The sequence below is a fragment of the Neofelis nebulosa genome, chromosome X (assembly GCF_028018385.1).
Source record: "Neofelis nebulosa isolate mNeoNeb1 chromosome X, mNeoNeb1.pri, whole genome shotgun sequence".
Taxonomy (NCBI): Eukaryota; Metazoa; Chordata; class Mammalia; order Carnivora; family Felidae; genus Neofelis; species Neofelis nebulosa.
The window spans coordinates 97,308,211-97,329,743 of NC_080800.1; the positions used below are offsets into that span (position 1 = coordinate 97,308,211).

General features: G+C 41.4%; 1 protein-coding gene across 7 annotated transcripts in view; it reads left to right on the forward strand.

The window, feature by feature from the left end:
* Positions 1-18,320, forward strand: part of DOCK11 (dedicator of cytokinesis 11) — a 201,496-nt gene extending 183,176 nt beyond the window's left edge. For 5 of the 7 annotated variants that reach the window (XM_058714233.1, XM_058714231.1, XM_058714234.1 and 2 more), the window contains 7 exons: positions 748-861; positions 1,402-1,548; positions 11,032-11,242; positions 11,628-11,818; positions 12,647-12,747; positions 14,287-14,425; positions 17,850-18,320. In XM_058714233.1, the coding sequence (XP_058570216.1) occupies positions 748-861; positions 1,402-1,548; positions 11,032-11,242; positions 11,628-11,818; positions 12,647-12,747; positions 14,287-14,425; positions 17,850-17,972 (1,026 nt within the window). In that variant the 3' untranslated portion in view covers positions 17,973-18,320. Of the gene's footprint in view, positions 1-747; positions 862-1,401; positions 1,549-11,031; positions 11,243-11,627; positions 11,819-12,646; positions 12,748-14,286; positions 14,426-17,674; positions 17,693-17,849 lie in introns of all 7 variants that reach the window. The other 2 variants (XM_058714236.1, XM_058714237.1) reach the window with 2 other exon arrangements.
* The last annotated feature ends 3,213 nt before the right edge of the window (positions 18,321-21,533 follow it).

Below are 21,533 nucleotides of genomic sequence, written 5' to 3' on the forward strand. Positions count from 1 at the left end.
CTGTCTCAAAAATAAAAACATTTTTTAAAAATTTAAAAAAAAAGAAAACTTCTGTAAACTTGTATAAAAGCAGTCCTCACTGAGGCATATACTGTTATTTTTGTATCTGCATATTTTGTTTGTTTTTTTCTCTTGGTGGTCTGCTGTATTTCTGGGGCTACTATCTATGCCTCAGAATGGAAGGATCCAGATCTCTCTAGCATCCTAAATCAAGCCTTTCCTCATCACTCCACCCTATTTCTTCATCCAACAATGGGAGAGGGAAATTACCCCCAGCTTCTGCTGTTTCTCTGAGCTTGACTGCATCTGCATTTATTTTTATCTCCAGAGGTTTTTGCACGGATTTTTAATTCTCGCCTTTGCCTTAAAGGCTCAAGCAAAAAAGCATCTGGCTTCTCTTTCAGTTAAACTAATTCAGATATAACGCAAGTAGTAGTCAATAATACAGTAGGTTTAAAGTATGCCTTCCCATTGAGGTATGAATGAAATAAACCCACAGATACGCATCTAGTAGAAATGGTTATTGACCGTTTTAATTTCTACCCTTAGCCTTGACATTGTTGAGGAATTTCGTCTAATTGTGACAGAGGGGCAGGGGAGTGTGGCTGACCCCAAAACACATTTTGAAAAGGAAATAGCATTGCTTCTCCCCCAACCTCCCCCCCCCACCCCGCCGCCGTGTATTTATCTTAGCCATTTAGTAATTAACCAAAAGATAAAGCTGGTTTGTATATTCTCGTTTTTCAGAAACTTACGCAAGTTTATAGAACTCTTCATGGAGCTTACACAAAAATTCTAGAGGTCATGCACACAAAAAAAAGACTTTTAGGGACTTTCTTCAGAGTTGCCTTTTATGGCCAAGTAAGTATACTTTCGTTCATAAAGTTGTTTTTCTTTTTAAACATTCACCTTTGAATTGTTAGATTACTATAGCAGCAGGCATTGGTTCTTGCCTTCTGTCTAGATAGAGCGGCTAACACAACAGCCGGAAGCCTCTGTAAGTGTGACGCTCACTTTGGTTTCCCTATCTAAATCCAGTAGGTCAGGGTCCAACGCAGAAGATTTGAATTTCTCCCTCGGTTTCATTTTCTGTTAAACCTCTTAAGGTATATATTTAATACCCAGGACTGAGAGCTTTCAAACGAAAAATAGGTTAAGTATGACAGGGAATGAGAAAAAACTAGCGTGGAAATCTTCGGGCCAAGTGCACGGCCATAATGACTGTCAATTGGGAAATTCATATTTATTTGAAGTTGAAAGGGTCAGTACGTGCCACGTGGCTTTTGGTACCGCTTAAAATGTATTTCAAGCATGTTAGTGCTAGTTATCTCGTGCATTTTCTGTAAATGCCGTGCCGGCTCGTGCTATTTGTAAGTGATTGTGTGTTTCCCTTTGCCATAGTCTTTTTTTGAAGAAGAGGATGGGAAGGAGTACATCTATAAAGAACCCAAGCTCACCGGCCTCTCGGAGATTTCCCTGAGACTCGTTAAACTTTATGGTGAAAAATTTGGTACAGAGAATGTTAAAATAATTCAGGATTCAGACAAGGTAACATAGACCCTGCATTTTGAAATCATTATTTGTTAGTTCCAAGCATGCTACACCGCTCCTGACTCTTTCCTTTTCTGGCTGGTGGGGGAGAAGTTTGGAAATAGAGCCTGTCCAGATATTGAAAGAAAGGACAGGAGGGGCGCCTGGGTGGCCCAGTAGGTTAAGCGTCCGACTTCAGCTCAGGTCATGATCTCACGGTTCGTGAGTTCGAGCCCCACGTCGGGCTCCGTGCCGCCAGCTCAGAGCCTGGAGCCGGCTTCGGATTCTGTCTCTCCTTCTCTCTCTGCCCCTCCCCTGCTCACATTCTCCCTCTCTCTCTCAAAAGTAAATAAACTTTTTTTTTTTAATTAAAAAAAAAAGAGAGAAAGGACAGGGGCTTTTAGTGCATTTTGTTATAAAATATCCTTAGTTTGGTAGTTACGTTTGCAATGAAGTACATTTAGGAGAGATCCCTTGGGACTTGCTCTAAAGGGTATCCGTCCCAGCATGCCTTGCCAGGCCAGGATGAGAAAGATTCTAGCAAGACAGGCTCCCTGCTAGAGACGCATAGTTTCCTCTAGGCAGACTTTTGGAAAAGCACAGTGGGACTGCCTGACCGTTCTTAGTCACCACTGGTGTGCCCAGAACGAGAGCTGGTGTCTAAGGTAGGAAGGGGCCTACACGGTTCAGGATCTGCAGACCACGGCAGTATTTACCGAGCGACTCTGATGCAAGTGGCTTAGCAGCTAGTAGGTAGCATTGCCAGAGTGGAAAGCTCACGGCCACGGTAAAGACACGTCCTGGCCTACCCCGAAAATGATGTCGGGCACCTGGGTGGCTCAGTCAGTTAAGCATCTGACTTTGATTCAGGTCATGATCTCACGGTTCGTGAGTTTGAGTCCTACTTCGGGTGAGGCCCGTTTCTCTCTCTCTCTCTCTGCCCCTTGTGGGATTCTCTCTCTCTCTTTCTCTCTCTCTCTCTCTCTCTGCTGCTCGCCCACTGTGCTCTCTTTCTCTCTCTCTCTCTCTCTCTCAAAGGGAAAAAAGAAAAGAAAACGATGTCTTCCCTTTGGAGACTCACCTGTCTCTCTTGGAGATGCTTTTATCTTGACCGTATGCCTTAGACATGTAAAAGTTGATAGGCCAGTAGATTTGGAATTCATTAATATTTGGCAAAACCTCTCTACCTCTTATCAGCTTCACTATTTTTGTGGTGTCTTATTAAGTTAAGACAACGGAAGATTTTAGCTCCTTGCAACCAGATAGTCTTAGGCTCACTGCCACATAACTGATACTATAAATGGAAAGTTAATGGAAAGCCAGGCTTGCTGAACAGCATGTGCAGTTTCCTATTCTAAGCTACCCATGAAAACCTGGCTCATGAGGGCTAGCGGAAAAGCACCATCGGGCAGCTGGGCCCGACGTTATTTGTAGGCACAATATTTTAGTCCTTCTCCGTAGACAACAGACATAATAAGCAGTTGCTTACAAGTTCCTTTTTTCTTTCTTCATGTGTGAAAGTGAAAATTAAAAACACTCTTTTACCTTGCCAAAGAACAAACTCCGCTGGAGGGCACAGACCGTTTGAAGAACCGTTTGGCGAGGTTTTCTAATATTTCAAAACCTGCGTTTCCTTGGACCCAATAAGGTCACCTTTAAGATTTTATCTTGTGGGTGTTCGCTACCATAAAGATGTATGATTAAAGGTGGTCATTGCTGCAAGGTTTATGTAGCAAAAACCGGGAAGCCATCTAAACGTCCATATGGCTAAAGAAATGGTATTATCCCTATAATGGATGTGGCAACCTATGCATTAAAAAATTGAGATAGGGGCGCCTGGGTGCCTCAGTCGGTTAAGTGTCCGACTGCGGCTCAGGTCATGATCTCACCGCTCGTGAGTTCGAGCCCCGCGTCGGGCTCTGTGCTGACCTCTCAGAGCCTGGAGCCTGCTTCAGATTCTGTTGTCTCTGTCTCTCTCTGCCCCTCCCCCACTCACGCTCGCGCACGCTCTCAAAATTAAACACTAAAAAAAATTTTTTAATTGAGATAGATTTCTAAGTGTTGGTTTGAACCTATCAAGATACTTTATTGAGGGGTGGGGGAAGGTGAGGTGCAGGATGTCATGGATAGGATGATCACATTTGTGCAAACATTGATACAATAACTTGTATATACTTAGGAAGTTTCCGGAATGATACATATAAAATTGTTAACCATGCTTACCCCTGAGGAGAGGGACTAGAATCTTACATAGAAAGAAATTTTCGACTTTTCCTCTATACCCTTGTGTACTGTTTGAATGTGTTTTTTTTTTTTTAATTTTTTTAACATTTATTCATTTTTGAGAGAGAAAGAGACAGAGTGTGAGCTGTGGAGGAGCAGAAAGAGAGGAAGACACAGAACCCGAAGCAGGCTCCCGGCTCCAAGCTATCAGCACAGAGCCCGACGCGGGCCTCGAACCCGCGAACCGTGAGATCATGACCTGAGCCGAAGTCGGACGCTTAACCGACTGAGCCACCCAGGCCCCCCTGAATGTTTTACCATGTACATATTTTACTTTTATAAGGTTAAAATCAGGCTTGACCTCTTTTTTGTGTATTTCCCTTCTGTGTTTTGTCTTAGCCCAGATAATTACCTCACCTATCTCCTGAGGTGCCTCTTAGGAGGAATCTAGCTTACTTTTTCTGAGTGTGGTTGACACACGGTGGTACATTAGTTTCGAGTGTGCAACATAGTGACTCAACCTCTCGGTATGTTATGCTGTGCTCACCACCAGGGTAGCTACCGTCGGTCACCGTACAAGCTACTGCAATGCCATCGACTGTACTCCCTGTGCTGTGCCTTTTATTCCCCTGATTATTCACTCCATAGCTGGAAGCCTGTATCTCCCACTCCCCTTACCCATTTTGCCCATTTGCCCCCCACCCTTCTCCCCTCTGGCAACCACCAGTGTGTTCTCTGTGGAGAAATCTAGCTATGTACTGGGAGAAAAAAGATTAAGATTTCCAGATACAGGCTTTTAGATATTTACGTAAGAACAGATAGAATGGATATGGAGAAGCTAAAGGAAGCTAAGGAACTTTGTATCTCCTGGCCATCTCCCGTATATGTGGGGAGAAAAAAAAAAGGATACAGAGACTGTTTCCAGAGAGGTTTTTGTTGTCTCTTTTGTTTGTTTCAATGTTTGCTTTCTACACAAAACACAGAACCAGGCCCATCATAAATGGCAACGACACTGACAGAGTCCTCAACACTCAAGTCACAAGCCAGTTGAGTTGAGAGAACACTGAGAGAGGGGCTTGGGCATAGTGTCAGGTTCATGGGGAGACTGATAGAGGGGAGGGTATCTAGAGCCCACAGGTGGAAAGTCCAGCAGAGACAGTTCTGAGTTTTGCCTCCAGCAGAATATAAACATGGAATATAGACTCTTCATGAAAGGGCCCATAACTACCATAATTTTATGTCTCTGGAAGAGAACCATTCTTTCCTGTGGTCCCCTTCGAAGGACGGGAGGACCTAAGGTAGGATTAATGTAGTCAAGAGTACCCCCTCTTCCAACGTCAGTCACTTCTTGTGGATGTACAAACCGGTAGGCTTTTCTGTAGGGTAATTGTGTAATATATATCAAAATCCTTAAAACCAGGTAAATCTTTTAACAGAGCAACTTCTAGGAATTGACCCTGAGGACTAAGTCAGAAAAAAAAAAAACGCACATAGTTTTATTTTTTCAACGTTTTTTTTTTTTGTTTTGTTTTGTTTTTGTTTTTTGGTTTTTTGTTTTTTGGGTTTTTTTTTTTTGTTTGTTTGTTTGTTTTTTTGGGACAGAGAGAGACAGAGCATGAACGGGGGAGGGGCAGAGAGAGAGGGAGACACAGAATCGGAAACAGGCTCCAGGCTCCGAGCCGTCAGCCCAGAGCCTGACGCGGGGCTCGAACTCACGGACCGCGAGATCGTGACCTGGCTGAAGTCGGACGCTTAACCGACTGCGCCACCCAGGCGCCCCAAAAACGCACATAGTTTTAAATACAGGGATGTTCATCAGAGCATTCTTTGCAATAGCAAAACATTGGGAAACAACCGAAGACTCTCTTGGTGAGGGACCGATCCAATAAATCATGTTCATTCATATATCCGTTAAAAGTCATGTTGATGGCCATATAGAACTGTGATCAGTATAATACGCTTTTTGCTGCATGTACACGTAGCATAGAATTAATTTACTGCTCTCACCATCCTTACGTGTGCAGTTCACTGGAGTTTCCGGCACCGTGTTGGATAGAAGTGGCAAAAGCAGGCCTCCTTGCTTTATTCCTGATCTTAGAGGAAAAGCTTTCAGCCTCTCAGCATGGAGTATAACATTCGCTCTGGGTTTTTCATAGTGGCCCTTGATCAGACTGTGGAAAATTCCTTCTACTCCTGGCTTGTTGAGTATTTTTATTATGAGAGGATGCTGAATTTTGTCAAATGCATGTGCTGCATCAATTAAGGTGATCATGTAGTTTTTTCCCGCTTTATTCTGTTTATGTGGTTGTATTTACATTGATTGACTTTCATGTGTTGAACCATCCTTGCATTCCAGGAGTAGATCCTACCTGGTCATGGCATATAATCCTTTTTAATATGCCGTGGAATTCTGTTTGCCAATATTCTGTCGAGGATTTTTGCAGCAGCGTTTGTAAGGGATGCTAGTCTGTAGATTTTCTTTGTCTGGCTTTGGTTTCAGAGTAATGCTGACATCACAGAATGAGTCAGGGCGTGTTCCCCCCTCTTCAGTTTCTTAGAAGAGTCTGAGAATTGGTGGTAGTTCTTCTTTAAGTGTTTGGTAGACTTCATCAGTGAAGACATCAGGTCAGAGCTTTTTTTCCATCCGAAAATGTTTGATTATGGATTCAATCTCCTCACTAGTTATAGCGCTATTCAGAGTTTTCTATTTTGTTTTCATGGTTTAGTCTTGGTAGGCTGTGTGTTTCTAGGAATTTGTTCATTTTGTCTAGGTTATTTCATTTGATGGCATACAGTTGTGCATAGCACTCTTACAATCTTTTTTATTTCTGTAGATTTGGTAGTGATGTCCTTATTTTCAGTTCCTATTTTAGCAATTTTGAATGTCCTTTTTTTTCTTAGTCCATCTAGTTAAAGATTTGTCAACTTCATTGATCTTTTCAAAGAACTGACCTTTGGTTTCATTGCTTTTCTCTATTTTCCTATTTTCTATTTCATTAATCTCTGCTTCACCTTTATTTCCTTCCTTCTGCTAGCTTTGGGTTTAGTTCCTCTCTTTCTAGTTCCTTAAGTTGTAAAGTCATGTTGTTGATTTAAGACCTTTCCTGTTTTGTAATGTTGTGTTTACAACTATTAAGTCTCCTCCTTAGCGCTGCTTTTTCTGTGTCCTGTAAGCTTCGGTATGTTGTGATTTCATTTTCATTACTCTCTAAGTATGTCCCAACTTCCCTTGTGATTGTTTTTCTTTGAACCGTTGATTTTTAAGTGTTTAACTTCCACAAAATTATGAACTGTCCTATTTTACTTCTGTTATTGACTTCTAACTTCATCCCTTCACGGTCAGAGAAGATACTTTCTATGGTATCTGTCTTTTTGAATCTATTGAGACTCATTTGTGGCCTAACATACAACCTATCTTGGAAAATGTCCCATGTACACTTGAGAAGAATGCATATTATCGCTGAGTAGAGTGTTCTGTGTATGTCTGTGAGATGTAGTTGGTTAAGTGTGTTGTTCAGGTCCCCTACTTCCTTACTTACCTTCTGTCTGCTTGCTGTATCTGGTATTGAGAGTGGGGTGCTACAGCGTCCCAAGTATTACTGTAAAACTGTTTCTCCTTTGCACTCTGTCAATGTTTGCTTTATATGTTTTGATGGTCTGTTATTAGATGTGTAGATGTTTATGATTGTTTTATCTTCTTGCTGTATTGCACCTATTATCACTGTACAGTGTCCTTTTTTTGTCTCTTGTGACCTTTTAAAATTTAAAGTCTACTTTGTTCAATATTAGTATATTCACTCCTGCTCTCTTTTGGTTACTGTATGCATGGAATATCTTTTTCTGTTTTTCACTTTCAGCCCATGTGTGTCTTTGGATCTAAAATAAATCTCTTGTAGACCACACATAGTTGGATCATAATTTCTTATCCATTCTGCAAATCTCCCTTTTGATTACATTTTAATCCATTTACATTTCAAGTAATTACTGATAAGGAGAGAGTTCTTTCCATCTGCTATTTGTTTTCTTATGTGCCTTATAGCATTTTTGTCCCTCATTTTTTTGCATTACTGTCTTCTTTTGGTTTAATTGATTTTTTTTTACAGTGGAATGGTTACATTTGTCTCCCATTTCCTTTTGACTGTATCCTTTAAGTATATTTTTATGGTTTTCATGGGGATGATATTTAACATCCTAAAGTCATACCACTCTAATTCGAATTTATACCAGTTTAGTTTCCATAACATGCCAGGAAATCTGCTTCTTTAACAGCTCCTTCCCTACCCCTTTCTGTTGGTGATGTTGTAGAATTACATGTTTTGTGTGTCCCCAAACCATAAGCTAATGATTTAATACGTCAGTCTCTTAAATTCTGTAGAAAATGAAATTTTTAAGTTACAAGCCAAAATTGCAACAATACTAGCTTTTAGACCAATAATTTTTTAATGTATTTGTCCCTTAAATTATGTAGAAAGCAAAAAATGGAGTTACATGCCATTGTCACAATAACATTAGCTATTATAATTGCCCACGGATTTACCTTTACTGAGATCTTTATTTCTTCACGCCGCTTCAGGTTACCGTCTGGTGTCCTTTCATCTCAAGCTGCAAGACTTCCTGTGGCATCTTACGTAGGACGGTTCTAGTGGCAACAAACACCCTCAGCTTTTCTTTACTGAGGACTATCTTCATTTCTTTCCCACTTTCAAGGACAGTTCTGTCAAATACAGAATTCTGGGGCGCCTGGGTGGCTCCATCGGTTGAGCGTCCGACTTCGGCCCGGGTCACGAGCTCATGGTTCGTGGGTTCGAGCCCCGCGTCGGGCTCTGTGCCGACAGCTCGCAGCCTGGAGCCTGCTTCGGATTCTGTGTCTCCCTCTCTCTCTGCCCCTCGCCAGCTCATGCTCGCACTCTGTCTCTGTCAAAAATAGATAAACTTAAAAATTTTTTTTTTAAAAATGCAGAATTCTTGTTTGACAGATTTTTTTTTCTTTAGCGCTTTGACTACACTCACCCACTGCCTTCTGGCCTCCAAAGTTTCTGATAAGAAATCTGATCATCCTATTGAGACTTGTTTATTATGTGTGATGAGTCGCTTCTCTCTTGATTCTTCCAAAACTCTTTGACAGTTTGGTTTTAACGGGCTCAGTGTGGGTCTCTTTGACGTACCCTACTCAGAATCTTCTTGGATGTTTATACTCCTGCCTTTTATCAAATTTGGGAAGTTTTCACTCATTATTTCTTCAACTATTACCTCTGCCTCTTTTCATCTCTTTTCCTTTCCAGGACTCCTACAGTGTGTATGTTGGTCCACGGGGTGATGTTCCTCGTGATTGTCATATCTTCAGGTTCTGTGACGATTCCTTCTGTCCGCTCAAGTCTGCCTTTGAATCCCCCTAGTGAATTTTCATTTTATTTATCGTGCTTTCCAGCTCCAAAAATTGGTTAGGTTTCCTACCTCTTTACTGATGTTGACATTTGTTCATACATTGTTTTCTTGACTTTCTCCACAGCTCCCTTTAGTTCTTTGATCATCAAGACAGTTATTTTAAAGTCTTTTTCTAGTAGGTCTGCTATCAGGTCTTTTTGGGGAGACAGGTGTCCATTGGTTTATTTTTCCCCTCCAAATGTGCCATGTTCCTGTTTCTTTAGATGCCTGGTGATTTTTTTTTTTCTTGTTGAAAACTGTACATTTGGATCTGATCCTGTGATCATTCCAGAAATCAGATTCTCCCCCTCTTCCAGGATTTGCTGGGTTTTGTTTTAATTGTCGTAGGCTGTCTCTGTATCACGGATCTGCCTAAATTCAGGGTCTTCTCGGGTCTTTTCTGAACCTGCACCTTCCCCTGGGCATGTGTAGTGAGTTTCTCACTTCCCTCCTCTATGCAGTTGATTTTGAGTGCCCTAGTCTTCAATGTCTGGCTCCCAAGAGGGAAAAAGAAAAATAAAGGGGAGAGATCTTTTAAATCCCCTGGAAGTCAGGGGTACTTGGGTAGCTCAGTTGGTTAAGCCTCCAACTGTTGATCTCAGCTCAGGTCATAATCTCATGGTTTGTGAGTTCAAGCCCTGTGTCGGGCTCTGTGCTGACAGCTCAGAGCCTGGAGCCTGCTTAGGATTCTGTCTCTCCCTCTCTCTCTCTGCCCCTCCCCTACTTGCACACATGTGTGCGCGCGCTCTGTCTCTGTCTCTCTCTCTCTCAAAATAAACAAACAAACTTAAAAATCCTCTGGAAGTCAGTTCAGCCAGGGGTGGGGGATTATAACGAAAATGGCTGTATCCTCTTTGTACCTCTATAATCAGAAACAGCAGTCAGAGCACAGATCCCCAATATTTGGAAGACAGGGTCCTTCTTGCCCACCCTGGCTCCTGCAAGCTGTTTCGGGAACATGTGCACAGCTGCCTGCCATGGGGCTGAGGGGTAGGATACGGGTAGCTACCGTCGTGCCAAGAGCTGAAATTGACAAAAATCAAGCCTAACTGCGATTTTCCGTCCAGGCCTTCCCCTACAAGTTACAAGCTTTCAGTGGACTCCAGAGTTCCAAACTAGTTAGAGCAGACAGATTCTGCCCGTGTAAATGTTGCCTAAGTAGGAAGATAGATTTCTGGTGCTCTCCTACCTTCTCAGAATCCTCTCCAGAATCTTATTTTTATGGAGGTAGAATTCAAATGTACAGTTAACCATTGTAATGTATTTTTAAAGAATCAGAATATGAAACAACATCTAGTGTGACCTCAGCTTTGTAAATGTGTGTGCACAGAGTACAGATTGAAAGGAAATCCGTGGAGACTGTTAAAAACTGAGAACAAACAGGGTTGATGGGGGGTGGGAGGGAGGGGAGGGTGGGGGATGGGTATTGAGGAGGGCACCTTTTGGGATGAGCACTGGGTGTTGTATGGAAACCAATTTGACAGTAAATTTCATATATTAAAAAATAAAAAATAAAAAATAGAAAAATAAATAAAAAGTAAAAAGTAAAAAAAAAAAAAAAAGAAAGGAAATCCGTGAAAATGTGAACGACGGTCCTTGCTGAGTGGTAGGATTGCAATTTATAGTATCTTCCTACATTTCTATAATTTCCGTGTAAGTTTCTGTAACTTCTTTACAATCAGGAGGAAATGATCCTTACGAAAAGAATAAAGCTCTCCTCCAGGTGTGTATTCACTTGGGAGCACAATCCTAATGACAGGGTTCCTCAAGTAATCTCCAAGGAGTTTATTATCTTACCTGTACCCGCTCTTCCCTTCCGTTGAATAAAAAAAGCCAAACTTTCTTACTTGATAGGTGAACGCTAAAGATCTCGATCCAAAATATGCTCATATCCAAGTCACTTACGTGAAGCCCTACTTTGATGACAAAGAACTCACAGAAAGAAAGACCGAGTTTGAAAGAAACCATAATATCAACAGATTTGTTTTTGAAGCTCCGTATACATTATCAGGCAAAAAGCAAGGCTGCATAGAAGAACAGTGTAAACGCCGCACCATCTTGACCAGTAAGTAGGACCTGGCGAGATAACATTTGTTTGACTTGCTTCTTTTTGATACACACAAGTAGCAGGTGGCCAGCAGGCAAGTGTGAACTGAAATTTTCATCCTTCATTTTTCTGCTGTTCTGTCACTAGCTTGCACAGACATGGCAATGTCATATACCAGAGTTTCCCCATATGTAATTCACGATTGCTCTAGGGTATCTGATAAAAAGAATTTCCCCCTCAATCCTGAAGTACTGCGGTGCTTTCTGATACCCTACGGTACTTTCTAGAGAAAGCATGGTGGGGGCAATTAAGCATCATGGATTGTTTTTTTTTTCCTTTGACTTGGCCGTTGGAACGGATCATTTTTTAAAGGTAACCACAACCAATCTGAACATTTTAACAGCTTCAAACTCCTTTCCGTATGTGAAGAAGAGGATCCCTATAAACTATGAGCAGCAGATTCATTTAAAGCCCATCGATGTCGCGACTGATGAGATCAAAGATAAGACGGCAGAGCTGAAAAAACTTTGCTCCTCTGCCGACGTGGACATGATTCAGCTACAGCTGAAATTGCAGGGTTGTGTCTCAGTGCAGGTATGTCGGTGGCTGAATACGTCTTAAACATTTCTCGATAGGCTTGCTTTCCTGAGGGCACAGAGCAAGCATGAACCTCAGTGTGTGTTCTGCGCTTACTGAGTGCAAACACCTGTGCAGTTTTCAATTAACCGAAAAAAATGTTCCGCGGCCATAAAATTTGCCTTGTGGCAGAAGACCTTAACATAAACTCCTCTGACTGCAGCCAAGCTCTGTATTTACACAGCAGAAGTCATTAAGTACCTTACTGGAATATCATCTTTGCAGATTATTGGCTTTAGTCATTTTTTTTGAATAAGCTTATAGCAAGAATAGTAACTATGGTTCTCAGGTACAGATTTTTAATGCATCGAGGGGGCTTTTTAATTTTTATTTCTTCTAAGAGAGAGAGAGAGAGAGAGCACGAGCATGAGTCGGGGAGGGACAGAGAGAGATAGAGACAACAGAATCCAAAGCAGGCTTCAGGCTCCCAGCTGTCAGCACAGAACCCGACACGGGGCTCGAACTGACAGAGTGCAAGATCATGACCTGAGCCGAAGTCAGAGGCTCAACCGACTGAGCTACCCAGGCGCCCCAGGGATTTTTTTTGTTTTGTTTTGTTTTAAGGAGAAGTGCAGAGGCACCCGGCTGGCTCAGTCAGTGGAGTGTGCGACTCTTGATCTCGACTGTTGATCTTGGAGTTGTGAGTTCAAGCCCCATGTCAGGTGTAGAGATTCTTTAAAAAAATAAATAAATAAAATCTTAAAAAAATAATAAAGAGAGAAACGTAGACATTTCTTTTTGATTACATTCTAACAACTCTCTTATTTTTCTCCCTTTGTAATTTAGGTAAATGCTGGTCCATTAGCATATGCAAGAGCTTTCTTAAATGATAGTCAAGCTAGCAAGTATCCACCAAAGAAAGTAAATGAGTTGAAAGACATGTTTAGGTAAGTGCTTTGTCATTTTCCCTTTAGACCTCTATCTTTTACTCCATTTTCTTCTTCATAGAAACCAAAATATTCACCAAATGGTATCCTCCCAAAAAAACACATTCTGTTCTTTTTTACAATAGCTAAGTGACCCTCTCATGGTACTTTATTTTTTTTTTAATTTCTTTTTAATGTTTATTTTTTGAGAGAGAGAGAGACAGAGCACGAGCAGGGGAGGGGCAGAGAGAGAGAGGGAGACAGAATCTGAAACGGACTCCAGACTCTGAGCCGTCAGCACAGAGCCCAACGTGGGGCTCGAACTCAGGAACTGCGAGATCATGACCTGAGCCGAAGCCGGACGCTCAACCGACTGAGCCACCCAGGCGCCCCTCCTATCTTGTGTTCTTAGTCCCAATTGGGATTCTGCTGGTCCAGGGCTTGAGTTGAGCATCCCCAGGCATGTCTGAATGGTCTTGCATTACAAATCTGTTTAATATGTAGAGTTTATATTCAGAATAAGAGAGATGGGTTGAGTAAAACACACCAAGGAGAAAGAGAACTTATCCACTCGTTTGCTGCCGATTTATTTCATTTACTTTTCCTGTCTGTGTGTTCTCAGCCATTCCAGGTTGCAGAGTAACCAGTAATCACTCATTCACCAGTATTTATTAATGCCTGGCATGCGCAGAAAGATTCTACTAGTTGCTATGATAGGGATACAAAGCAAATGGGCAATGAGGTACTTTGCCCCCTAAGACCTGCACCCCGATTGTGGACATTTAAATATATAAACACATGAAATGATGGAGAAAGACTTTTACAATGAGTCATCAACTGTCCCCACTTTTTTAAAATTATTGAAGTGTAGTTGACACTCAGTGTTATTAGTTTCAGGCCTATGACGCACTGATTTGACAATTCTATATATTACTCAGTGCTCCCCGCGGGAAGTACGGTCACACCATCTGTCACCATACAACATTATTACAACATTATTGACTACATTGCCTATGCTGTACTTTTCATCTCTGTGACTTACTCATTTTATAACAAGTTTTTGTACCTCTCAATCTCCTTCACCGATTTCACTCCTCCCCGCCCCCCCCCCCCCCCGCCCCCGCAATCTTTGTCCCCGCTCCCAGCACAGGGCAGATAACTCTTACCTGTAGCACCCAGTACTGTACTGGGTACATACTAACCCCAAATAAATTACTTTTGAACTGAATGCACGACTCATCTACACATGCAAATTAACGTGAGCACAATAACGTTAGCTGATACAAGATCAAGTGACTGAGCAAATAGGCTTTCTAGAAGGCCTGCTTTTTGAGCCAGGTTTTAAAGAAAGTAAGAAACCAGAAGGGAAAGGTGGGAAAGAAAGGAAAAGGTATTTCAGACTTAGGAAGTGGCATCAGCAAAGAGTAGCAGTGAGCAAATACAGGATTCTAATTTTCCTTCTAGGCAAGCCATGGTTAAAGTGAATATCAAATTGATGGTCCGTGAGACTTTGTAGGAATAAATGACGAAACCCTTATTGTCTTTGCTTTTTGTCTACAGGAAATTCATACAGGCATGCAGCCTTGCGCTTGAACTAAATGAGCGGCTAATTAAAGAGGATCAAATTGAATACCATGAAGGGCTAAAGTCAAATTTCAGAGACATGGTAAAAGAATTGTCTGACATTATCCACGAGCAGGCAAGTCTTAGGGTGGTTGAAAATGAAAACATGATCTGGGGCCCCTGAAGTGTTACTTAGCCGAATCTGTTAGTTCGAAATGTATTCCCTTGAAATGATCCCGTCGGTATTTTCACATTTGTCCTACTGTCTTTAATCGTTTCAATGATATAATGCAAATGGCATTGGAAGTCATTATCTGAAGCAGTTGCTAAAGCAATTATCGGTAATTAGCCATTTTGTTCTTTGGGCCACAGTGCTATTGGAAGTAATGAGCTGAGCAAATCTGACCTGCTCTACTGTAAACATGGGTAAGAGTCTCTCAAGAAGTGAAATGATGAGCACAGGAGGCAAATCCCTAAAAGAATATCCCTGTCTTTAAAAAAAAAATACCTGGGTGGCTCAGTCAGTTGAGCGTCCGACTTCGGCTCAGGTTATGATCTCGCGGTCTGTGAGTTCGAGCCCCGCATCGGGCTCTGTGCTGACAGCTCAGAGCCTGGAGCCTGCTTTGGATTCTGTGTCTCCCCCTCTCTCTCTGCCTCTCCCCCACTCATGCTCTGTCTCTGTCTCTCTCTCTCTCTCTGTCAAAAATAAAATAAAAAAACACTTAAAAAAAAAAAAAAAGAATATCCCTGTCTCAGCCATAAGAAACTATAGTTTAGGTGACGTTCTGAGAGGCTTCTAAAACCCGAGAATTGTCTTAATGCCTGAACAGCCTACCCAAAACTCTGTTTTCATAAAACTTCTTAGCATTTTCATCTATGACTAAGTGTTCCTGACAATTGCAGCTACTTTATTAAAACCACAACCTAAAAAATAGGGAAGTCGAGACCTGTTCGCCACTTCCAGCCACATTACGTCATAATTAAGTTGTTAGGACTTTTATACATCTATTTATCTTAAAGCCAGAGTATTCCTAGGTTATTTTTTTTTTAAGTTTATGTGTTTCTGAGAAAGCGCAAGCAGGGGAGGGGCAGAGAGAGGGAGACAGAGGATCCGAAGCAGGCTCTGCACTGACAGCCCAGAGCCCAATGTGGGGCTTGAACTCACGAACCTTGAGATCATGACCTGAGCCTAAATTAAGAGTATAGTCTATTGCAGTTACTCGATTTGCATGCAACTGCATGACTTAGCCTTGAACTCTAAATTACTCAAACTGAAAACAAATTATTCAATTTACTGCTATTACAGTGATCAAGAGATTTAGAGCAGTCACTGTAATGAAGTTCTTTTCCCCCTGAAGTATGGATCTTACAACTCTGCTGTCTTGTTTCCCATCTCTCATTTAATTCCCATAAACCGTGGCTATTTTATTTAGTTGTAGAGACCTATATTTTAGATCCGTGACATTATACATTGATAGATAACCAAGAAAAATCTTAGTTTCTATTGGTGTATATTTACGTGAGCTGTCCTGTCCTAATGCATCATATTTAGGTGTGCCTCGTTTTGAGTAAATGTTGACTTTATAGTGAGTTTTTATAATTCAGGCTTTCCTATTAGAAGGAAAGAGAGCCTTTTTTTTTCTCCATAAAAGAGAGCCTTTTTTTTAGTCACACTTTGGCACACATTATTTCCCAAAGGAAAATAAAATAATACAAAATAAAATAAAGTGTAGCTGTGTTGTGACATATAAACTATTCTGTTGTGCTCCATAAATGATTACTTGACAAAAGATATATGGCCTGGAGATTCCTTGCCCCTTTTCGGTATAATCTGTTACAGTATACAACAATATACAGTTATTTTTAGAACTTCTTCAAGCTTTTGACTCTGAAAAGGAGATTTATATTATCTTAAAACTATTAATTGCAGGGGCACCTGGGTGACTCAGTCGGTTAAGCCTCCAACTCATTTATTTATTTATGTATTTATTTACGTATTTATTTATTTATTTATTTATTTATTTATTTATTTATATTTACATCCAAGTTAGCATATAGTGCAATAATGATTTCAGGAGTCAAATCCAGTATAAGCCTCCAGCTCTTGATTTCGGCTCAGGTCATGATCTCATGGTTTGTGAGATTGAGCCCCCTGTCAGGCTCTATGCTGACAGCATGGATCCTGCTTGGGATTCTCTCTCTCCCTCTCTCTCTCTCTCTCTCTCTCTGCCCCTTCTCTGTCCACACTTGCGCTCCCTCTCTCTCTCTCTCAAAATAAATAAATAAACATTTTTTTAAAAACTAAAGTTAAAAAACTATTAATTGCAAATCCATTTTTAAGTTTATTTTTGAGAGAAAGAGAGAGAGGGAAAGAGAGAGAGCAAAATGGGGAGGGACAGAGAGAGGGAGAGAGTGAATCCCAAGCAGCCTCTGAGCTGTCAACACAGAGCCTGACATGGGGCTCGATCTCACAAATCATGAGATCATGACCTGAGCCGAAATCAAGAGTCGGACGCTTAACCGACTGAGCCACCCCGGTGCCCCATAATTGCAGATTTCTTAACGAGTTAGAGTCCTACCAACTCTATGTTTTGTTTTCTACGCAATGAGTCCCATATTGGCGTATCACATCTGACAGGTGTGGATAAATAATTAGTCATCCCTCCAACCTCTGCTTGGCTCTCAGATTAGTGTCATGAGTTACAAATTTTGTAAGAGGAAATTATTATGGAGTTTCTACAAGATGTGATTTGTAGCAACACAAACGATGTGACTCATTGCTGTCACCAGAGACCAGTTTGTGGGCTTAATACTGAATTTTCAAAAGCTGACTTGAGAACCAAGTATCGAAAGCTTGAGATCTCAGTGGGGATCGCATAGTAAGGAGGTCAGATGTGATGTGTATGGTATTCTTTTCTTCCATCTAATCCAAGCAGGAGCTTTCTGTTGCTTTTGGTCACACAAAATGGAAAAATTTTTTAAATATCTGTATCAATATGAATATATATGTTTATATACTTATGGGATATAAAGTTTATATTTTGTATGTATGGAGTTCTTCATTTCCATGAAAAATCTTCTGCATCGATCAGCTTATGTAATTGTAGTGTATCTTTCGAAAAGAAATACGCACTTGTGACTTTACTGGATATTATTTTCCAAGTCTCTCGGGAAGGAGCACGGGTATCTGTGTGTTCGAAACGCCCTACGGGTGATTCTGAGAGCCATTGTTTAGAGCTCTTGTTATGAGTATTCGTTAAAAAATATTTTCAAGATCGCATTACCTCTCACTTTTTCTTGAATTTTGCATTTCACAGTCTTTTGTTTTTCCAAATGAGTAACCAGATCTTTTCTGCTTTTTTAATATGCGGCCTTTGTAATACAGCTTTGAAGACTTAAGTCGGTAACGTTATCCTTTGCTCTTTCTGTTTTATGTCATTTTAAATAGCTAAGTGTCAGTGACAAATTGAAATATGCCTGTAATTTCATATACACATACTTTCTTGACAGCGGCCATTATGCCTCGTGATAAACACGTACGTTTCTTTTGTTTGTTTTAGATATTACAAGAAGACACAATACATTCCCCTTGGATGAGGAACACGTTACATGTATTTTGTGCCATTAGCGGTACGTCGAGTGACAGAGGTTATGGTTCCCCAAGATACACTGCTGAAATATGAGGACGTGCAACTGTAAAGTGACAACGAGACTGACCTTTCTCAGGAATGAGCGGAGCTGTGCAAACGTTCCAATGTAAAGATGTGATACACACGGAGTGTTTCTTCCTGACACCAAAATTTTCATGCTTTCAAACAGGGTGCTTACATATTTGTAAATATCTAAGCAACTTGAAAGTGCCTGGTAAATTGCACCACTGTGCTCGGTTTGTACTTTTTTAGGTAAATCTATATACGGAGAAGCAGAGCTCAACAACGTGAATTCAGTTTGCTTAATTATCGCTTACAGTAACCATGGTACTATGTAAAATTGTATAATGGAACACAATAAAAGGTAAAACTTATTTGTAATTAGAAGTGAAGGAAACAATACTTTGAACTTAGCGTTTTTCTTGACGAGGAGCCCACGGCATGATCATGCTAGTCCTTGGAGAGCACAAAATTGATCAGATTTCCAGAAAACATGGATATTTCAAAGTGGGGAGGGCACTTGAAATCCTGCCTGCTGGCAGTCAAGGCGAGGCTCAAGGAGACAAAATTGCTACTTAAAGCCGAGACTTGCAGAAGGAAAGGCTGTACCTAGAAATACCAACACTTAACCATTTCCTTCAAGTTTTGATCCAGCGAAGCTGGGTAGGTAATCAAGGCGGGCTCTCTCCGACTTGCAGGACGAGGGTTCACATATGACATAGGTTTCCCTAGGAAGGCGGCATCTGTTGCCAGGGTTTCGTCATCGGGGGCCATCCACAAAGCTAGATAAAACATTCCTGCGAATTTACAGTGAGTGCACCCTATGCAACTTCAGAGCTTTCAAAGCAGCAGAGGCGGGTAGGCATTTTGTAATGACTCTTGTTTTCCAGTTTGCAAGATTGGCACGTATGTTGATAGAACTTGATGGTTGCAGTATTTTGGCGGGTGGGGGTCAGGATACATACCCACCGCAGACTTAGCGACTGCTAGCTAGGGATTACATTTCTAACCACGAAGACCTCTCAGACTGCCTAAATCATTCAAGAGAAACCAAGATGTAAAGAACTTCTTTTGCTGGAATTACCCATGTCATTTTGACCGGCTTTCATGTAAACTTCAGGTTCTAGACATATTTTCCTTATCTAGTTTAGCCTATTTTGCAGAGAAAAAAAAAAGACACTGAAATAGAAATGAATTGCATGGAGACTTGGCTTTTCTAAATGCTTTGTGATCAAGTAAATCTTAGGGATTATGCTCCTGGCTGGCCATTTTTCTTTACATGTCATTTTGAAGCTTTGAGGGGAGCATGAAATTATTTATTGAAGGTTAACTTTGTATTTTCATAGGGGATTCAGAAGTGTTCCAGAAGCAGTTTATAATTCCTTAATATCTTGGAGTAACCCGTAGAGTTAGTTTCACATTTAAAGTGATTAGATTTGGTGTGTGTGTGTAAGGAGCCGTCACCTAGAATGAGGCATCTTGGGGACATTTCAGTGGTCTTTAGTCGACAGCTGGCCCCATATCACGGCCCCCACCACAGTGTTCTGTACCATGGGTAATTTTTTAAAGTAACATAACTGGTCCGTGTGCTCAAGGAGCTTGCAGTGTAGTTGAGGAGGCAAGATACACACAAGATAACGTAATACAAGAATTGACAACCTGAGACCAGAAAAGTCCTACCTGAGCATTTGCCAACAGAGCCACACTGCCCTTACCTTTCATCACATTCAAGGAATGAGAGATCGCTATGGATTATGATGTTCAGGGATGGCTTTGTGGACAAAAGGAAGCCCTGGACAGGCTCTTAAGGATGAGAGGGCATTCCAGGCAGAAGGAACATCGTGCACAGAAGTGCAAAACGAAATAGCAGGAGTTCAGGGGGTGTCGAGGAGACGAGTTTTGTTCAAGGGAGTAGTAGAGGATATAAACCTAGAATGAAAACACGGACCTAGATGGTGGAAGGCCTTGAATGGCAGGCTGACGGTGTTTGGACTTTACTCAGGAAACATGGGGGAGCCAGTCAAAGGTTTTTTAGACAGATCGCTTGATTCACTCTTAACGTTTAGATGTTTAAAACTTTACATTGCTGTCAGATGTGTCTGAGGCAGAGGGAGATAGAAATGTGGAAACCAATTAGACAGCTATTGCAGTAATCTAATTATGAGGCCCTAACCCCCTAGATAAGACCAAGAATGGTGAAGAAATACCAAGTACAAGAGACCTTATGTGGAAAAAAAACCCAAAAAACAAGAGACCTTATGTGGAAATACTGGCCCTGGGCTGTTGATGGCTCAGGGGAAAAAAGGGAAACCTGAAGGATAATTTTGTGTCCTGTGGCCAATCAGTCCCCCCAGGTCGTGACACAGTGTCACGAGGGTTTATTTCTCCCAGCTTTCGGACAAAGGGCAGCAAGCTGTAGAGAACCAGGTGGGCTGGACTAGAGGAAGCCAGGAAAGTGTGTTTGGAATCACGATCTGTGTTAGGTATTACTGTTTATATAGTTGAATGATTTCATGAAGTGACCCGGCCTCTACAAACTAACTCACGTCAAAAGAATACATTTCTGCTATACTGGTTGTTTTACAGTCAAGCTTGAATCCAGTTCCCCCTGGAAGCAACTGTTCTGGTAGGTCTTTGAACACATTGTAAAACCGGAATAAGTCATCCCTGATAGTGTTTGTTTATCGCTGCAGTGACAACCCGGAGAGAACCTAAGTCCACGCCAACTCTCCTGGTAACCAGCTGTCGCCAGTGGCATCGTCTCTGTGGACGGGATTGTTATTGTGACCATGTTTATGTGATTTGCCTGCCTATATACATCTTGTAAACATCTTCTTAAAACTGAAATAGAAAGCAGCTGTGGTGGCAATAGCCTTGGAACCTTGACCTCCGTATCGTGGAACTAGAGATGAGTCACTGGTTAATCAACAAACTAAATAGGTCAGTGTAACAACAACCCAGGCTTCTCATGTATAAATACTAGTTTTATCGGAAATGAAGAATCTGAGCGGCGTATTGGAGTACTAGGAATTTCCAAGCTCTTCAAAATATTAATAATCCGCTACGTCTCTTGGGGTTCTGATCCACAAAATGGTGGGCTGCCTTCAGTCTCGGTCTTGTGCTGAAAGTACACCACTTGAGCCATCAAAAAAGCAAGGGCCAGGAATAGAATAAAAGTTGGTTGGGGATGGGGAGTGGGTTTGTGTCAAAGGCTCTTCCCCTCTCCTGAGAGTTGGCCAGCAAGAGTGCTTTGTTTATCTGGTTCCAGTTACAATAAAGGCTTTTTTTCTAGCCCTCAACCACGTAATGGTCACTCTCTAAGTGCATGTGTGTTTATCTAGCTCCTGGTTGAAGTGGTGACTGAGTCCCACAGAGAGATTTGCCTCCATGTGTGGCATTGGAAAACTTACTCCAGTGTGCTTTTTTTTTTTTATGTGTTTCCTCTTTGTCGAGTTATAATTCACATGCCTTACAACCCACTCCCTTAAAATGCACAATCCAATGGTTTTTAGCATATCCAGAGCTGTGCAACCATCAACCACAATTAATTTTGGACCATTTTATCCCCCCCGCCAAAGAAGACAGCCCATATAT